At 42.2% G+C, this 20,441-nt stretch overlaps 1 protein-coding gene across 1 annotated transcript; it reads right to left on the bottom strand.

The window, feature by feature from the left end:
• Nucleotides 1-4,173: 4,173 nt before the first annotated feature.
• On the bottom strand, nucleotides 4,174-11,593 carry FGF19 (fibroblast growth factor 19). Its single transcript, XM_040327806.1, has 3 exons — nucleotides 10,881-11,593; nucleotides 9,543-9,646; nucleotides 4,174-5,097 (listed from the first exon to the last, which is right to left on the bottom strand). Exons 1-3 carry the CDS (start codon nucleotides 11,113-11,115, stop codon nucleotides 4,786-4,788), a joined length of 651 nt encoding a protein of 216 aa, XP_040183740.1. The 5' UTR covers nucleotides 11,116-11,593; the 3' UTR covers nucleotides 4,174-4,785.
• Between the last annotated feature and the right edge of the window lie 8,848 nt (nucleotides 11,594-20,441).

Raw genomic sequence — 20,441 nt, 5'->3', positions numbered from 1 at the left:
CCCGCACATCTGCCCCCATAGCAAGCGCTTGCTATGAGGGCAGACACAGAAGAGGAGAAGCTGAGAGAGCTGGTGCGGGACCCCAGAAGAGGAGGTTCATTTGCCGATCTGTGCAATACTATTGCACAGAGGAGGTAAGCATAACATATTTGTTTTTTTTTTAAATAAAAGAATAAAGATCCTTTACAACCACTTTAAGTCTAGGATCCCAGGTAAGACTGAAGCCTCGTACACACGACCGAGGAACTCGACGGACGAAACACATCGTTTTCCTCGTCGAGTTCCTTGTTGTGCTGTCGAGGAACTCGACAAGCCAATTTTCTCCATTCCCGTCAAGGAAATAGAGAACATGCTCTCTTTTTGGCTCGTCGAGTTTCTCGACAGTTTCCTCGACGAAAATGTACACACGACCGGTTTCCTCTGCAAAAAAATATCTCCCAGCAAGTTTCTTGCTGGTTTTTGCCGAAAAACTTGGTCGTGTGTACGAGGCCTTATACACACAGGCCGAGATACGACGGAGTATCTCAGATACTCCGTCGTATCTCTCAGAGTATCTATGCGACTGATTCATAGAATCAGTTACGCATAGATATCCCTTAGATCCGACAGGGTTTTACACTGTCGGATCTTAGGATGCAATACCGCGGCCGCCGCTGGGGGGAGTTCGTGTTGTAAACCAGCGTTGGGTATGCAAATTAGTAGTTACGGCGATCCACGACGGTTTTTCGCGTTCGCTACGTCGCTGCTAGTCTAGTTTCCCGTCACAAAGTTAGTCGCCGTTTTTGGTGCCCTAACTTTACACAGCACACGTATGTGCTGTATAAATTATGGCAGTCGTTCCCGCGTAGAAATTTAAAAAATTTTCCTTCTTGCGTAAGACGTCCGGGAATACGGAAGTACGCTACGCACATCGCCGTTCGAAAAAATGACGTTACTTTGCGCAAAGCACGGCGGGAAATTCAAAAGGGAGCATGCGCAGTAAGTCCGGCGCGGGAGCGCGCCTAATTTAAATGGCACACGCCCCTTTGAATTACGCGGGCTTATGCCGGAGGCCGCCGGCGGAAGTTTTCTCGCAAGTGCTTTGTGAATCAGGCACTTGCGATGAAAACTTGCGGCGGTGTAACTTACGATACGATACGTTACGCCGCCGCGATTCTACGTGAATCTGGCCCATAGGTACCAAAAAGTGCCCATACGTGACTGTTTGGTGAGGCTTTTCACAGTTTGCCCTTTATTGCGCTCTGAACCCCATTGAACGATTTTCTTTACTTCCGTTTCCACTGACACAACAAGAATGTAAGATATATGTCCCCAAAAGAAACACAGGCAGCAATAAAAACCCAGCAGAGCCTCTGTGGCATTATACTTTAAAGCTGGAGATCCACTGTTCCATGTGTATGTATCACGCATAATGACACACATGTTTAGGTGTGCCCATGGATGTGATCCAACCATATAGGAAAGAATGGAATTTCTACTTGACATGCATTTCATGCAGCAGAATGCAAACTTTGCTGCATCAAAACAGACACGTGTAAATAGAACCAAAGTCTAAACCCAAAAACAAAAATTAAATATATTGTAGCTTACCAATCCTTAGATATAGTGTTTGAATTCTTTTTAAGGCTTTTTGCTCTTATTTTCACCTGGTAATCCTACAGATAACTTACTTCCTGCTCCTGGGTGGCTACACTGTGATGTGAGATTCTGATTGCTCAGGGACATGCAAATAACCTGTTGTTTAAAACTGTTATGTGAATGAAGCATTGTCAAGAAGGGGCACAATCTCATTCTTATAAGCAATAAAACCCTGAATACCCTAATTTTTAAAGATCCTGTGATTTATAGCATATCTGTGCTAATGATCTCATAAGATTAATATTGTTCAAGTTGCCTAACAATCTGCTGCAGACTCCCGGAAAATAAAAAAAACTAACAGGCTGTGTTTGTCTAAATGTAGTACTTATAGCTCAGCTATATGTGATCTACGTCTTATAGAAGAGGACAATTGGCCCTTCTGCAACATGTTAATTTCCATGGAATATCATATGAGACATTTGATAATATGAGAGTAATTAAATGCTTATAAATGTAGTGTGTATTATATGCTTCCTATTCAGAGTTGCCTACATGTAAATACTACATTTTACACTAAGACGCCTTTCACACTGGAGGCGTTTTGTCAGGAGCTTTATGCCGTGTACACACGATCATTTTTCGGGTTGTAAAAAACGAAGTTTTTTAGGCTCTAGAAAAAACAAAGTATTTTTCAACTTGATCATTAAAACGGTCTTGCCTACACACGAATGTGAAAAAAATTGCTCTAGCAAAGCGCGGTGACGTACAACACATACAATGGCACTATAAAGGGGAAGTTCCATTCGGATAGCGTCACTCTTTGAGCTGCTTTAGCTGATTTTGTGTTAGTAAAAGACAATTTGCGCTTTTCTGTCTGTTACAGCGTGATGAATGTGCTTACTCCATTACGAACGCTAGTTTTACCAGAACGAGCGCTCCCGTCTCATAACTTGCTTCTGAGCATGCGCGGATTTTTCACGTCGTTAAAGCCTACACACGACCATTTTTTACAACCCGAAAAACGACAACGTGAAAAACGTCATTAAAAGATAGAGCATATTCTAAAAAAAAGCCCACACACAATCGTTTTTAATGACATAAAAAAAAAACTAATTTTTTAGAACCTGAAAAACTGTCGTGTGTACGCGGCATTAGTGCTAAAACTAGCACCTGTAAAGTGCCTGAAAAAAGCCTCATCTGCAACCCCAGTGTAAAAGCCAGAGTGCTTTCACACTGGAGCACTGCGCTGGCAAAGCGCCCCTGCCCATTGAAATCAATAGGCAGTGCCACCGGAGCGCCTGCAAAGCACTTTTAACCCTTTATTCGGCCACTAGCAGGGGTTAAAAACGTCCCACTAGCGCACGAGAAAGCACCAAGAAAAGTACAGTAAAGCGCCGCTACAACTAGCAGCACTTTACCGTCGATGCCCGGGCACTGGCAGTGTAAAAAGGGTTCTTAATTCATGATGGAAAATTGAAGCAGTCATCTGAATGGTTCCTTCCTATGGTTAAATCATTTGTTTCTTTGACTTCATCCTTTTCAAGAAATCCCTGTATTGCAGTCTATAAAAGTTGGGTTTACCATAATTGCCATCATTATGATATTCTCACTAGACATGTGTATGATATTATTTGTTCTATACATGTATATAACAACATATCTACAAATGCAAGGTCTATTATCCAAGAGCTAGACAAATTTCAAGAGTCAGGCAGCCAACTGCCTGATTTGCTCTGATAGTCCCTTATCTTGGCCCTCTGTCCCGCCGATGCTGTGTCCAGAGACATGTCCTGTGATCACAGCATCCACCTTTTCCGAGTTAATGCACATGTGCAGAAACTCAAAAATCCATTCATTGTGAGAATCAGGGTGCAAATTTAAAGACAGGGACTGGGCACATCCAACCTGTAAAGTGGACATGACTAGCAACCCCAACATATTTAGAGGCATGGTCGGGGCAGGTCGAACCCTTATAATAACCTTGATTTGGATGTGCCCACCCAGGAAAGTGGGCTGACAGAATACAGACCATGCACAGGGTTAGCAGTGTCCTGGAAACCGAACCATAATGTTGGTAAGTATGAAAATAGTACTTGTGGTACACAAGTGTTTGAGCCTAGTTTAGCTTTGTTGGTGATACCACGTGTCTCCTGACTCCTTAGGCCTCGTACACACGACCAGACATGTCCGCTGAAACTGGTCCGTGGACCAGTGTCAGCGGACAGATCCGATCGTGTGTACAGGCTAGCAGACAGATTTCCAGCGGACAAATGTTTCTTAGCATGCTAAGAAACATGTCCGCTGGAAAGCTGTCCGGCGGACATGTCCGCTGGTTAGTACACCTAACCAGCGGACAGATATCTCCCGCATGCGTCGAATGGATTCGACGCATGCGTGGAAGTATTTTACTTCCTGGTTTGGTGACGTGGCGGCGTCAACGTCACCGCGCTGTCTGTCCGTGCGGATTTCGGTTTGATGGTTTTTTCACAGCCATCAGACCGAAATCTCCGAGCGGACATGTCCGATGAAAACGGTCCGGCGGACCGTTTTCATCGGACTGTCCGCTCGTCTGTACGGGGCCTTAAACTTGTCTTCTGGCTCCGATATAGGCCAACTGCCTCCTGATATCTAAATAATATAGTTTGCCATTTCTTCTGATATTCAGAAACATATTATCTAAAACATTCTGACATATGGACATGAATAGAAAATTTAAAGCAATCTTTACGGTATACTCAGATTTGGTACCCATATGTCACTTATCAGGCATGCTGAAAATTGTATGTAAGCTATGTATAGCGATAAAATTTCCAGCAACACTGGATCACCGTTCGAAGATATCTTTTGACCCCAAGGACCAGAAAATGGTGTTTGATCATTTTTTTTGAATGATCGTAGTGCATGTAAGCTAGCAGCTGAAATGGGTTTGTATAGGTCTTCTAGTGGAATGCCCACAAAATATGCACAAAATTCTTGTGTGGTCTGCAAAAAACTGTACCAAAAGTTTTACGTCTTTAGGTTTTGACTTGTTCTATCCTTTCTTCACGATGAAAACAAGGTGGTAAGATGACCTTGGAGTTGTATTGTGCAGTAACTTCTTTTTTTGTCATTTTGCCATCTTTACAGGTTCCCTTTGTAAGTTTTGCTCGTAATTGTAATTTTTTTTTTCTTTACATTCCATTTCAGTATATTCCAAAACTCCAGTTGCTATTTTTTGTCATGGTTTATGAGTCTAAAGGGGTCCATGCTGTGAAAATCTGGAGAATTCTTTTTGTCATCATATTGAATACCATAATCTTCATCCTCTTCATCCATCCGATACTGGTTGAGGTCTGATTGTACCCCGTGTCTTACAGGTAAGAATTGGGACAGTGGTGGAGGATTTCCTTTTCCTTTCGATTGCAGCTTTTGCTTATTGCGTAGAGAGACTGCAATCCCGTACGTCTTCGATCTATACATATTATATCCACCAGGAAGAAGTTCCTCTCTGAAAGAACATTCTTCAGGAGAAAAGATATTCTGCAAATTGAAAAGCAAAGCTTTAGTATTCATTTTGAAATGAAATTAGAAGCTATCTGAAGCAATAGATGGTGGCTAGCTATACATGCATTTATTACCACAGCACTGTTTAGGTTCTGCAGTCAGTAAAGACATCTTTTCATTTGTAGAACTGCTTATGCACTTGAAATTTATTATAAAGTGAACCTTTGCCACACTATGGGCTTTGTGGCATTTACATATTTTAACAAGCAGTAAATGGTTAAGCCTCCATTGAAGTCTGTTGCTGCATTCAAGTCCTTGCTTTAGATGGCAAAGACCCCCCCCCCCCCAGCAATGATTCAGCAGCCCACCAGTTTTCTGATCTCTAATGCAGGGGTCTTCAAACTCGCTTAACAAGGAGCCAGTTTATTGTGCTTCAGACTTTAGGGGGTGGCCACACTGTAGACAGTGGGAATAGAAATTGTCTTGGCATCAGTGGGAGTAAACAGTGCCCCCTCTTTGGTATTAGTGGGAAAAATAATGCCCCATCTTTGGTATTAGGGGGAGGAATAGTGCCCTATTGTTGGTGTCAGTTGGAGAAATGGTGTACCATTATTGGTGTCAGTAGGAGAAATGTTCCATTGTTGGTATCAGTAGTGCCCAAAGGGTCGGATAAAGGCAAGCAAAGGGCCCCAGTTTGAAGACCACTGCAAGGAGAGAACAGGGGGCGCTGCTAAGAGAACAGCATGTACAGTTTCAGTGCTTTTGCTTTAAATATGAGGATTATTTGCTCCCCAGTGTCTGCAGTTACAGGACTTAGCGGGGCTTCTTTTTTAAGCTAATGAACTGCTTGCTAAGAATATGTAAATCCCTGAATGTCCATAGCCTGGTCACAGCTTTATATTAAGTTAAAATGTTGCTTTGCAATACAATGCTAAATGCAGATACTGGAAATCTTTCTAATAAATAATTGTTCTACAAACATGTGTTCTCATCAGGCAATTAACCAATAGTCACTACAGTTTCCTTTTAAGGTTGCATTCACATGATAGTGTTTAATGGATGCGCACATTGTTGTGTGACACGCATAGGGCAGCCCATTCATTTCAGTGGGCTGCCCTTTACATGACAAGCACTGCAAAGTAGCTCATGCACCTTTCTGAGCTTTGCACAATTTTAACCTCATGGTTTGCCGCGTTATTCACACGAAGAATGCACATCTGTTTTGCCACATTTGGGTTGTCATTAACAATAATTGACACTGCAAGCATGCAATTTTGTGCACATTCACAAAGCGCAATTATATTTGTTGTAGAGTATAAAACTATCCATAGACAGTCATACCTCCCAACTTTTTGAGATGGGAATGAGGGACACCTATCAGCAAAAGTATGCAGGCATAAGACACACCCCTTGCCACGCCCCCTTAAAGGAGAATTTGTACAAAAACCAAGATTGGTTAACACAAGTGCTTTTTTTACCACTACTATTCCTTTATATTGGCTTTTGGAATTTACAAATGCAGCCATTTAGAAATCAGATGAAAGATTTAGCACTGGAAAACACTTTTTGATAGATAAAATGTGCATTTTACATACATCTATATAGATCAGACCAAAATGAGGGACAAATGAGAAGGAAAGAGGGACATTGCTCCAAATCAGGGACAGTCCCTTGAAATCAGGGACAGTTGAGAGCGATGGACAGCTTTGTAAAACGTAACCACAGTTCTGATTTCCAGCACTGTGTGCATCTAATGGGAAGCTTATGACCTGTTGGGGGCCTGTAGGCATCTCCCTGTGAAAAGATCAAATCATTTTCCAATGTTATGGAGCAAAGGGAAAAACTGTGTATGGCCCCGTACACACGTCCGAGGAACTCGACGGGCAAAACTCATCATTTTGCTCGTCGAGTTCTGTGTGAAGCCGCCGAGGATCTCGGCGAGCCAACTTTCCTCATTGAACAACGAGGAAATAGAGAACATGTTCTCTATGGCCCCGTACACATGACCGAGTTTCTCGGCAGAATTCAGCCAGAAACTCGATCGGAGCTGAATTCTGCCGAGAAACCCGACGTGTGTACACTTTCGGCCGAGGAAGCCGACGAGTTCCTCGTCGAGCCAAATAGAGAACATGTTCTCTATTTCCTCGTTGTTCAATGAGGAAAGTTGGCTCGCCGAGATCCTCGGCGGCTTCACACAGAACTCGACGAGCAAAACGATGAGTTTTGCCCGTCGAGTTCCTCGGACGTGTGTACGGGGCCTATTTGGCTCGACGAGGAACTCGTCGGCTTCCTCGTCCGAAAGTGTACACATGCCGGGTTTCTCGGCAGAATTCAGCTCCGATCGAGTTTCTGGCTGAATTCTGCCGAGAAACTCGGTCGTGTGTACGGGGCCTGAGAGTTTACTGCCAAGCAAGGATCGCAGCAAATTCCAGTGCTATAATGACTAATTTGAGATCAAGTAGATCTCTACCCATCAGTCATTCTATGAAAAGTTTTGGCCATCTATAGCCATACTAGGGAATATCTCCAGTCTCCAGTATTAGTTGCTGCAACAACTTGGTAGCTTCAGTATATATACTGTAATATAAATATATATACATATAAATATATATACAGTGTATATATATTGTTTACAATGAGAATATTTGTAGCTGGAAATTGCAGGTAATAGTGACTTATATATTATTTTTACATATATTTAGATATATAAATATTTTGGACTGAGAAATACTGCAGCAAACCCTGTTAGGTGTCTAGTACCTTTGAACAATTTCACTACTAGCAGAGTGCAGTTGCCTTGCTGTCCAACGACATGTATTGTTCAGTGAACCAGAGTTCGTTCACCTGTCATTACCGGGACAAAAATGGAACATGAGGTGTGAGAAAGATTGTGCAAAGGGTACTAGAAGAGCCAAATGATAAATCTATTTAAAGGACAATTTGACACCAATGTATAAAATGCTGAGTAATGGTATTAGTGATTGATTTATTAGAACGAGCAGTCAGACATACAGCATATGACTCATTGACCTCAATTACTCTTACAATGTTACTGATCAGTACAATATGCGGACTGTAAGTATTTACCAGCTCCGTATAGAGCCGACTAGCAGATCTGCATGTTCGGCTTCTTTCGGAAACGCCGTGACTCGGACGCGCCAGAAGTTTTAACTTTCTGTATGTATAGTTTAAAATTGTTTGTTTTGCGCTGCACTATTATTATTTTATGTCAATGTGAGGTGTTTTATTTGAATTTACCTTAGTGCTGGCTTGCATTTAGTTTATATTTACATTCCAGCGCTGAATAATTTTTATTTATTAGACGGTGGGCTTCATCCCGATGTCTGCTGAAAACGGGTGTACGTCTCCTTTAACCTCCCTGGCGGTATGATTAATTCAGATTTTAGGTGCTGAAAGCGGTACCATTATTTTGCATGGAAATTTGGCGTTTTATATTGTAGGCCTGCAATTCTTAGGAATAACTCACTTAAATCTGTCCAAACAAGAGTCTAGTAGACATCCCGGGTATAATAAAATTTGAAACACAAAATCATAAATTATAATACAATAAATAAATATAAATAATTATAACAAATAATATAATAATAATAAAAATTATTACTTTTAATTTTTTGATGACGAATTTCCCCACAAATCGCTATCGCTCAATTCTGCAAGTGATTCTAAGTTATTATCGCTGTTTTCTAGCTGGGTTAAAACCACTTTTGACATAAAGGGACAATTTTTGGTTGCTATGGACAATCTCCAGTTTCCAGGCAGAAAGAACAGGTTTTATTATATAAAAGTACATGTAGGGCACTGGGCAGACCACTAAGGACAAAGGGGGTGTGTATTTTTTACATACAGTACTGTAATCTATAAGATTACAGTATACTGTATGTGTTATGTTTATTTCCTTTTTTAAATTTGGCACCGATCTCCGTCCCACGTCGCAGGGAACGGAGCACGGCGGCACTCGGCACTGTGAATCGAGCGAGGAGGACACAGCTCGATCACACAGCGGGGAGGCATCGCAGGATCCAGGGACAAGGTAAGTAACTTGTGCCTGTGGACTCTGCGAGGCGATCCCGAGTCTGGCTCAGGGTTACCGCTTTTGGTCCTGAAATTCCACCCCGAGCCAGACTCGGGAATACCGTTTTCATCAGATCGCTCCATAGGAGAAAGCGGTGCCCAACAAGCTCCTCCCCGCTCAGTGAGCAGAGAGGAGCTTGTCATCCGTTGGCTCAGCGGAGATCTGCAGACTGATCTCCCGCTGAGCTGGCGGGAGCAGGCGGACTCCGTAGTAACGGAGTCCGCCTCGTGTGAATGAGGCCTTACATGCTTGATTTAATGAACTCTATTGGTGAACTTTTATCACTCAATATTCTAGCAACATAAATCTAGGTATAGAAACCTGCTGTATTTACAGATTTCCTAGCAATGCAATGGAAGTGAATGATATTGCATCTAAATACACTTACCATTCCATAGAGTGTGCCCTCGCTTCCCATACACAGATACAGAGACGAGTGATAACCTTTGATGGCCACTACACCTATTTCAACTGCTCTGATTTCAAGTAAACCTGAAAAAAAGAAAATCAGTTTATTTATTTTTATTTTTATTTTTTTAACAAATAAAAAAGATAGAAGGAGATCAGATAATCTGAAAACTTCAGATAAAAAAACAATCAAATTAATTTGTTATCTAACTGCCATGGCTTACTAACCATTCATATTCTAACACAACGACAAAATTCAAATATGTCATCTTTAACAAGACACAAGCGTAGTCATGTGAATACGAATTGTCATTTCTCCAGACATTGGGGTTGATTTACTTAAAGGCATATACACTGTGCACTTTGCAAAGTGCAGTCATACTCTGCAAGAGCAGTTTCTCCAGAGCTTAGTAAATAAACAGAAGCTCTGCTGACTTCCATCATCCAATCATGTGCAAGCAAAAATGCATTTTCTTTTTCTTTCACATGATTGGGTATTCTTTGCAAAGTGAAGCTTTTCCCTCATTTACTAAGCTCTGGAGCAACCGCGTTTTCACAGTTCAACTGCACTTTGGAAAGTGCACAGCCTAATTGTCTTTATTAAATCAACCCCTATTATTTCTGATAATCTAGAGCAGTGTTTCTCAACTCCAGTCCCCAAGGCGCCCCCAACAGGTCATGTTTTCAGGCTTTCCATTATTTTGCACAGGTCATTTGATCAGTTTCACTGCCTTAGTAATTACCACAGCCGTTTCATCCAATGGAAATCCTGAAAACATGACCTGTTGTGGGGCACCTTGAGGACTGGCGTTGAGAAACACTGATCTAGAGCAGTAGAGCATGTTCACTTTTAAAGTAAAATTTCTCTTTGCAAAGTGAATTTTTTACTTTCTGTAGTGAAAGACGTGACAATTTACTTTGCAAAAGAATGAACAATCATGTGCATAGAAAAAAAATTCAACAGAACAGGATCGTTTGCACATACACGATTAAATGACTGAATTCAGCACAACTTCACCTCATTTACTAAGCTAAGTAAAAATTCACTTTGCTATTGGAACATGCTCTGATAAATGAACTCTACTCAATAAAATCATACTTTTTGGAAGAACACGCCCAGAGGCGATTCAGTTCGCATGTGCAGCGCTATATAAGTTTCTCACTCACTGTGTAAGCATGAGATAATAATTAATGATAAAAAAAACACAATAGCAAAATTAATTCATATTGCACTTTTTAGAAGAGTACCGAATCCCCAATCAATTTCATGCATTGTAATACTTAGTGTACATATAAAAGAAGTTTGCTTGTAACTTACTGTGAAAGCTTTGATGTCTTTCTCCATCTACTCTGCCATCATCATGTATCCTTAGATAAAAGCTCTCCTGCCCATGCCTTCTGCTTGTTTGCAGACGCTTGATTCTTATAGACTCCCTCCAGTCACCTTGCACGTGTGGTCCTTCGTCAAAAAGTGGCAGTGTCTGAACCACCAGCACCAACCACAGCTCCATCAGCACAACAGAAACCAATATCTGAGACATTCTCCTCCACATCTTCTCTGCTTTGGAAATTTGCAATTTGAGAGCTCAAAGGCAACACTGAGTGTCACTAAAGTTACTAGAGGCAGACTAAAGCAAGCAGTGCTTTTTGCCTAATTGCCTCTGGGCTGTAGTAAATACAAAGCCAATCCCCTGCCTTTTATAGATCCTAAAGATCCTTTATCAGCTTCGTAGATAAGGTAATACATAGATTATCATAGTAATGATTGTGACAGTCCCAGCATATTGATCTGTATTACATCACTTCAAGGGAAGTCTCCGGAGGTACTCTAAATTTTTTCAGTTTCCTTTTATATGATTGCTCTTTACTGTTGGCTTCATGAATCAGGTTTAGTCACTGCAATGATAGCTTTATATACATGTTAAACAAGCTAGTTATTACAATGATCTGGTGGTCTTAATTCTTATAATTTGATACATTTAAAGCTCATCTCCATGTACATATAACATACACAAATGAATGCAGCTCTGTAATTATTATTATATAATTAAATAAATGTGTTTATTTAAAGCGGTAGTAAACCCATCCAAAAAAAAAACTTTCATTTCTGGAAATGTAACACTCCCATTGATTGTGCTCTCAACCAAACTGTCAAACCATCCAATGGCTGGTGTCTAAACTGATGGCATGTGCAGCATCATGGCAGTTGTAGATTCAACAGAGGCAAAGATGGCAGCTTCCTTGGCTGAAAATGAAAGTGGGGTTTACTTACACTTTAAGTAGGTTAATGACCTGAATTTGACTCAGCATCTGCCTCCTGAAATACCCTGTACAGCAGATCTCAGACTGACAGAGGAAGAAGCAGCCTAATGAGCCAATCAGGTGTACTATAGTGCTCATGGGATATTAAGGAACATGCTATTAAGAGAGGGGGGAGCAGACTCATAGCTCCCAACTGTCCCTGATTTTGAGGGACTATCCCTGATTTGGAACAATGTCCCCCTGTCCCTCTTTCCTCCTCATTCGTCCATAATTTTGGTCTGATCTATATAGATGTATATAACATGTACTATTTATCTTTCAAAGAGTGTTTCTCAGTGCTAAACCTTTCATTCAAATTCTAAATTTCTGCATTTGAAAATTCCAAAAGCCAATATAAGGGAATAGTAGTGGTAAAAGAGCACATGGGGGTTTAACAAATAGTTTTGTTTGTACAATTCTCTTTTAAGGGGGCGTGACGTGGCAGGGGGCGTGTCCTATGCCTACATACTTTTGCTAATAGGTGTCCCTCATTGCCATCCCAGAAATTTGGGAGGTATGCAGACTGACAGAGAGATGAGCTCACCAGTTTGCTGTTTTATCTTTTACTGTCCAGTCACAGGCTGGGGGAAAGTCAAAACCTGAAAATATTTCTTAAAGGAGAAGTACAGCCAAAGCTTGTTTGATTCTACTTCTATAGATCGCAGGAGTGCAGTTTGTTTTGCACTCCTGTGACCCGTTTTCAGCAGATATCGGGCTTCAGTCGGTCCAGGCTCCGGTGTCATCACGACCAGCGCAACCCAGATCCCTGGACCTACAGCCGACTGTAGGGGTGCTGAGAGCCTGAGCCGGCCACTTCTGCCCTCTCCACAAAAAACATACTTCTCTTTTATCTGCAATCGAGAAAACCAAGTCTCCTTTCCGGAGGACAGAGTTGTACTGTGTGGAAAAGCTGTGTAACTCATATGCCTTTTATACACGATCGGAATTTCCGATGGAAAAAGTCAGACGCACTTTTTACATTGGAAATTCCGATCGTGTGCAGCCCCATCTGAGTTTGTTCATCAGAAATTCAGATGAATTCCATCGGTGTTTAGATATAGAACATGTTCTATTTCTCTCCGATGGAATTCCGTCGGGATTCCGATGTGATTTGGCCAGGCAAAAGCCTGATCGTGTGTACAAGGCATAAGAGCTATATGGAAAGTTATATAAATTCTTTGGCAGGTAAAATAGCTCCCTGATAAATATTTCACCAATGTTTTTATCTGTTTGCTTAGAGTTCAGCTTTAATTTCAGAAGCAGTGTACATTCCTTCCTTATGACTTATATGAGGTTATGTGAGGCTAAAGTTTTCTGTAGATTAAAGAGTGGGGTTATGTGCAGGCACAACCCAACCAACCTTGAAGCATGCTATATGCAGAGTGCTGCCAGCCTTACAAGTCTGTGTGAATGCAGAGAGGATGGAGGAGGAGCTGGAGGATGCAGATGGGAAAAGGCTGACTCTGATATATTAGGGTTGAACAATAATGATTGCATACCTCCCAACTTTTTGAGATGGGAATGAGGAACACCTATCAGCAAAAGTATGCAGGCATAGGACACACCCCTTGCCACACCCCTTAAAGGAGAATTGTACAAAAAACAAGATTGGTTAAACACACAAGTGCTTTTTTTTACTACTACTATTCCTTTATATTGGCTTTTGGAATTTACAAATGAAGCAATTTAGAAATCAGATGAAATGGTTTAGCACTGGAAAACACTTTTTGATAGATAAAAAGTGCATTTTATATACATCTATATAGATCAGACCAAAATGAGGGACAAATGAAAAGGAATGAGGGACAGAGGGACATTGCTCCAAATCAGGGACAGTCCCTCGAAATCAGGGACAGTTAGGAGCTATGTCATTGGAACATAGATTTTTTTAAACTGTCTAATTGTTCACCAGCCAACTGACCCCATCTGTAGACACCCACAGACATGAAATTATTGCCTATGCCAGATCAGGTGGCTGTTGTCTCAGGCCCCGTACACACGTCCGAGGAACTCGACGTGCCAAACACATCGAGTTCCTCGGCGAGTTCAGTGTGGAAGCCGCCGAGGAGCTCGGCGGGCCGACTTTCCTCATTGAACAACGAGGAAAAAGAGAACATGTTCTCTTTTCGGCCCGACGAGTTCCTCGTCGGCTTCTTTGCTGAAAAGTGTACACACGACCGAGTTTCTCGGCAGAATCCAGCTCCGACCGAGTTTCTGGCTGAATTCTGCCGAGAAACTCGGTCGTGTGTACGGGGCCTCACATCTGTGGCAAAAAAACATACATTCACAGCAAAGATCTGGAGTGAGATTTGGTCATTTCGCTGCCATGCTGCTCACTGCTCTCCTTACCGGAGACTTTGGCACAAGGAAGCAAAGCCCTGCCCCTACCAAGGCAGCCACCTCCACATAATGACAGAGCGCAGAACAAGACCTATGCTAAGAAGCGTGGGCGCTGGATCCTTTACCGCTACGAAAAAATTCTGCATTCCGCCTGCATACAGTCACTCATCGCTGTACATCCTGTGAGTGCATCCGGCCCAGCTTCTAACTCCAGCTTGTTCAGTTAAGCTTTGACAATAAAACCTGGAAGCTAATTGGTTACTATGCAGCGCTGCACCAGATTCTGTTTGCACTGGTTTTGGTAAATCTCCACCATAGTGTGACAGAAAGGAGTTTGCATGGCAAATTGGTCAAAAACTTTACCTAGTGAATGAACCTATTTCTACTAACTGGGACAATTTTAGCCTCTGAGTCCAAGAGTGTGCTTAGTTTTCCATAGTACACCATTACATATACAGTGGAACCTCGGATTGCGAGTAACGTGGTTAACGAACGTTTAGCAATACAAGCACTGTATTTAAAAAAAATCCTAACTCGGTTTGCAAGTGTTGTCTCACAAAACGAGCAGGATTCAGGCCAAAGCGGTGTGCAGTACCATGTTTGGCCTGAGGTGGGGGGGGGGGCGCCGAGTGAAGCCAATGGGCACCGTTCAGAAATGCACGTAAAGGCTCAGCTGACCTCGGCAAACCTCAGGAAGGGAGTCTTTGGTGTAATAGTCAGTAAGGGGTGCTGTCATGGATGTTCACTCAGCAAGTGTGTCTAGATTCAGTGTAATAAACCATTTAGTCAGTAACATGTCTTTGTAATAGCAAAAGAGGAGAAAATTGCAGGGTCCAATCTGATGGACTATATAGCACCAACTACAAACCCTTCTCGCTGAAGCCTTACAGTCGTCCATATACTCTTCTCTTGAGGTTTTGAGGGAGGTCTAAATCTTGCCTGTAAGTGATTGCTGGGACCAGCTGTTCACCAAATCACCCTTTTCTTAGCTTGTCCCCTTAAGCCCATGTCATAATGAAGATTTACAGCAAGTATTTGTAGCACCGACAGACTCCCTCTCCTTGTGTCCATACCAAATTTGTGATCCTGTTACTGATGACCACTTGCTGGAGATTTTGTAACAGCCTCACTGTCAGTGAGGCACATGTTACAGGCACAGTGAGGCATGTTTACAGATGGCACAGTGTCTTCTTATATGCCGGCAAAAAAAAAAGTCAGTTACTTTGCTGAGTAACTAATTACTTTGCCAATGAAGTAACTGAGTCACTAACTCAATTACTTTTTCGGACAAGTAATTTGTTACTGTAACTAATTACTTTTTTAAAGGAAGATGAGCAACACTGCTGCCGAGTGTATGACTCGGCTCCGCCTCCCAGCGCTCGCTTCATTGGCTTTGATTAACAGCAGTGGGGGCCAATAGCTGCACTGCTATCAATCTATCCAATGAAGAGCTGAGAAGCCTTGGAGAGAGAGACACGGGATTGCACACATGGAAATTCGGGGCTCATGTAAATAAAACGGGGGGGCTGGGGGGCGGACACTACAAGTTGTTTTTTTTTACCTTAATGCATAGGATGCATTAAGGTGAAAAAACACAAGGGCTTACAACCCCTTTAAAAACCCTGGAAGGTGATTGGTTTATATGTAGTGCTGCGCCAGTTTTTGCATGCTCCAGTTTTAGTAAATCCCCCCTCCAGTCTAGTCTTCTCTAGTAGAAGAAAAATGCTCTGGTCTTAATCACTGAAGTGTTAGCTTTGTAAAGACTTTAATTGTATGTTAGTCAGGGTGCTTCCTTTAAAATCACTGTGGGAAAACTGCACCTAGTACATGTGACCTCAGGCAAGAACTGTAACATCCTAATAACTTGTGAACGCAGATGAACTTTCACCGTGTCAGACCAGTGACTTCAGGAAAGCAGTGGCTGAAAAAGCATATGCCTTACATTTCACTGCTTTAACTCATTAGTGTCTTCCTAAATCATTGACGTTCGGTCTAGTTAATTTGTCTGAACAGGTCATTTGTCTGAACATTTCTGTGTGAGGGCAATGACAGACAGGTTGTTTTGGGTCTGGCGTTGATGCTTTGTTTCACCTTTCGGTTAAATCAGGTATACCGGCAAGCATGTTGGTAGACTAAACTGAAAGCATTTACTTCAGTACCAGAGCACTATGTTGTGTTAGTAAACAGGTATTGTGGTCCACTTATATAGAGAATTTGGCTAGTGTCACATGGTCAATCTTGATGCTGGGGGGCAAATCGACAGTATTGCTAGGAGACTGGCTGCCATTCTCTGTGGAATCGCTCTGTCCATAGGGAGATGTAGGGTTGACAACTTTTTTTCAAGCCAACCCCGAACACTTTAATGGCGCACATCAATAATCATTTTTTAAGGGGGAACGCTGTGGACTCTAATGTAAAGGAGAACTCTGATGTAAGAAGGTTTCTGCTCCCCAAACCTCCCACTTACATCAGAGTTTCCAGAATTCCCCCTTAAATTAGGGTTCCCAAAGACCCCCTTATATCAGAGTCCACGGAGCACCCCTTACATCCCTCTTGCCTTCGTGTACTCACTTTCTCTGAGGCAGAAGAGAGAAGGGAGGGGGGAGACTTCAGTCACAGACATTAGATGGTGAGCTCATCGACACCTTTCACCCATGATCATACCTCCCAACTTTCTGAGATGGGAATGAGGGACACCTATCAGCAAAAGTATGTAGGCATAGGACACACCCATTGCCACGCCCCCTTAAAGGAGAATTGTACGAAAAAAATAAGATTGGTTAAACCCACAAGTGCTTTTTTTACCACTACTATTTCTTTATATTGGCTTTTGGAATTTACAAATGCAGCCATTTAGAAATCAGATGAAAGGTTTAGCACTTGGAAACACATTTTGATAGATAAAAAGTGCATTTTATATACATCTATATAGATCAGACCAAAATGAGGGACAAATGAGGAGAATGAGGGACAGAGGGTCATTGCTCCAAATCAGGGACAGTCCCTCGAAATCAGGGACAGTTGGGAGCTATGCATGATGTATCTGCTGGTTGCTGAGCTTCAAATTTCCAGCCCACACATCCCTTTTCTGAGGCACAGAACAATGGGGAATGGAGGGTGGGTGGGCATATAGAGGGGTAGGGATGAAAGGAGGAGGAGTAGATGAAGCTCTCTCTTCTCTCTCCTGTCTGTATATGGGGATGGGGCCCGTGCGCACCCCTATGCACTCGGCGGTTGTGGCAGTCTGAAACCCGGGTACACATTTCAAAACCCAGGCTGTCTGGGTGAGTCCTGGATGGATGGCAGCTCTAGTGAGATGTTACTCTCACATTCCCTCATTGCAAGCAAACAAAATTCAACAGTGTATGGGGCCTCAAAGGGAATCAAAGAGGCTCTCTGTCGATGTACCGATTCCCGATGACCTGCTAGCTCGTAATATCAGTCTTAGTGCGCTGTGATAGTACCACAGAGGATCATAGTTAAAATAGAACTAAGCCCATACATTCTGGTGGTGTTCTGGTGGGGGGGGGGGGGGGCAGGCATCTCCATGTCAGAACACAACAGCTTAGTAGGGGAGATCACTGTACTAATGTTTGATAGTTAGTACAGCGGCTCCGACTGCTGGGTTGAATGAAAAAGCAGTGAATGTGCAGTCTTGTGACACATCACACTGACAAGCTTCTCTTTTTTACATATTATTTAAAAAAAAAATAAGACACACCAGACCTGTATAGGCTTTGAAAGATATTGTACTTTTAAAACACAGAAGCAATTTAAAGAAAAAAAAAAAGATCCAATCAACTTTGCAAATATGAACTCTAACTTCTGGATTTTTTTTCCATGCCTTGAGGACTATCACCACAGGGCCAAGACAGTTTTAACATTGCTTTCTTTACAGTTAGCCTGTCTGCATTCTGCATTGTACAGCTTGGAGAGCAACATAACTGCAGACCAGGACCTAGAACAGGAAAGGCATCAAGTATCCCTCAAGATATGCATTCTGTGCATATGTGTATTAGCTGTCCAAAATCACATATGATGGGGATGGGTAGGGCTTAGTTTGTTATCTATTTCTTCAGTGATTACATTAGTGCAATATAGATATATTTCTATTGATAGCTCCAGGCACTAAAGATGTTTCATAGCAGATGCTTTCTTTACTGTTAACAGTCCTAGTCTGTAGTCATGGGCCCGGATTCAGATAGAATTGTCTATCTATCGGCGGGCGTAACGTATCGCAGATACGTTACACCGCCGTAAATTAGGGCGCAAGTTCCGTATTTAGAAAGGACTTGTGCCTATGTTACGGCGGGGGGAACGTATGTGTGTCGGCGTAAGCCCACCTAATTCAAATGGGGATGATGTGGGCGTGTTTTATTTAAATGAATGGTGACCCCGGCATGCGCCGTTCGTGAAAAAAATCCCAGTGCGCATGCTCGAAATTACGCCGCAAATCGTCATTGCTTTTAACGTGAACGTAACTTACGTACAGCCCTATTCGCGAACGACTTACGCAAACGACGTAAAATTTTCAAAACTCGACGCGGGAACGACGTCCATACTTAACATTGGCTACGCCTCATATAGCAGGGGTAACTTTACGCCAGAAAAAGCCTAACGTAAACGATGTAAAAAAATACGCCGGCCGGACGTAAGTTTCTGAATCGGCGTATCTACCTAATTAGCATATTCATGGCGTAACTATACGGAAGCGCCACCTAGCGGCCAGCGTAAATATGCAGCCTAAGATACGACGGTGTAAGACACTTACGCCGGTCGGATCTTAGGGAAATATATGCGTAACTGATTCTATGAATCAGTCTCATAGATACGACTCCGCACACTCAGAGATACGACGGCGTATCTCCGGAGATACGCCGTCGTATCTCCTTTCTTAATCTGGCCCATGGTGTTCTCTATAATGTGCAGTGCAGACTACAGACAGGCTGGATGTACACAACATCAACCCTTAGGCCCCGTACACACGACCGAGGAACTCGACGTGCCAAACACATCGAGTTCCTCGTCGAGTTCAGTGTGGAAGCCGCCGAGGAACTCAGCGGGCCGACTTTTGCCATTGAACAACGAGGAAATAGAGAACATGTTCTCTATTTCCTCGCCGAGGTCCTCGTCGGCTTCCTCGGCCGAAAGTGTACACACGGCCGGGTTTCTCGGCAGAATTCAGCTCTGAACCGAGTTTCTGGCTGAATTCTGCCGAGAAACTCGGTCGTGTGTACGGGGCCTTAGACTATTTTGGGCCTATGATGACAAATCTCAAAGTACAATTACCCTTTAAAACATATTGAAGGGCCCCACCATGTCGTATATATAAAAAAATAATTCAAAACAAGACAATAGTTCTAAGAGTCTCATTTTGATTTGTCATAAAAGGTGGTTAAAGTGACCACCTAAATAAAGCGATAGCTAAAATCTTTATATACACAATTGCAGCCTACAGTGCTGTGGCAGCTTTCTGAACCCGTTCCTAGTAGACTGTGCTGATTGTTGGTTTTCATTCATCTCTTTCATGAGAACTCCCTTCTGCTGATGTCACAAAACAAATAACATTTGTAAAGAAAGACTTAAGTTGTATTGCATGTTAGGAAAGTCAGAGAGCTATGCAATTGTCTATTGCTTGTGCTAATAGAGGTTGAATGTTAACATGAGAATGTGTGAACCCCTTCTCTATCACTAGGTGGCGCTCCACTATCATTTTTAGGCCATTTGCTGAACATGGGATTGAATAGTCCAACAAATGTTAACTCACTCAGTAGTATTATTTAAAGTGGAGTTTTGAAATTATTGAACTAAGGCATAATTTAATAATTACCATAATGATATTCTGACAGTGTTATTCTCCTTTAGGACAGTCAGAGCTATGACATACCCTCCTGAAAAGATTGTGATTGTGAAGTCTGTTAAATTATAACCATGTGCACTATATATTTTTTATATATTATCATTATTATACAGGATTTACTGTATATATCCCCAACAGTTTGTGTAGCAAAATAAATAAAGACAGTACAGTTGTGATTCGTTATGAGATACAACTTGGAGTTAGGAGAGCCCTGTTCATCAGAGCTTACAATCTAATGAACAATGTATGCCCAGTGACTTTGCATTGTATTCCATATGCATGTGCAGCTCTGAAGGAGATCCTAGCAAACCCTCAATGCTAACACTCATGAAGAACAACATTGGCCAGCATACAATTTGAGTATTTCATGAAAAAGTC

Source organism: Rana temporaria, chromosome 11, assembly GCF_905171775.1.
Source record: "Rana temporaria chromosome 11, aRanTem1.1, whole genome shotgun sequence".
Taxonomy (NCBI): domain Eukaryota; kingdom Metazoa; phylum Chordata; class Amphibia; order Anura; family Ranidae; genus Rana; species Rana temporaria.
Note: the sequence above shows the minus strand (reverse complement) of the source record. Positions and strands in the feature narration are given on the sequence as shown.

Coding starts and splice junctions, on each gene's coding strand:
- FGF19 (XM_040327806.1), bottom strand. CDS start 11,115: ATGTGGAGGAGAATGTCTCAGATATTGGTTTCTGTTGTGCTGATGGAG. Junction 9,647..10,880: donor AAGACATCAAAGCTTTCACA/GTAAGTTACAAG, acceptor TCTTTTTTTCAG/GTTTACTTGAAATCAGAGCA. Junction 5,098..9,542: donor AGGGCACACTCTATGGAATG/GTAAGTGTATTT, acceptor TTCAATTTGCAG/AATATCTTTTCTCCTGAAGA.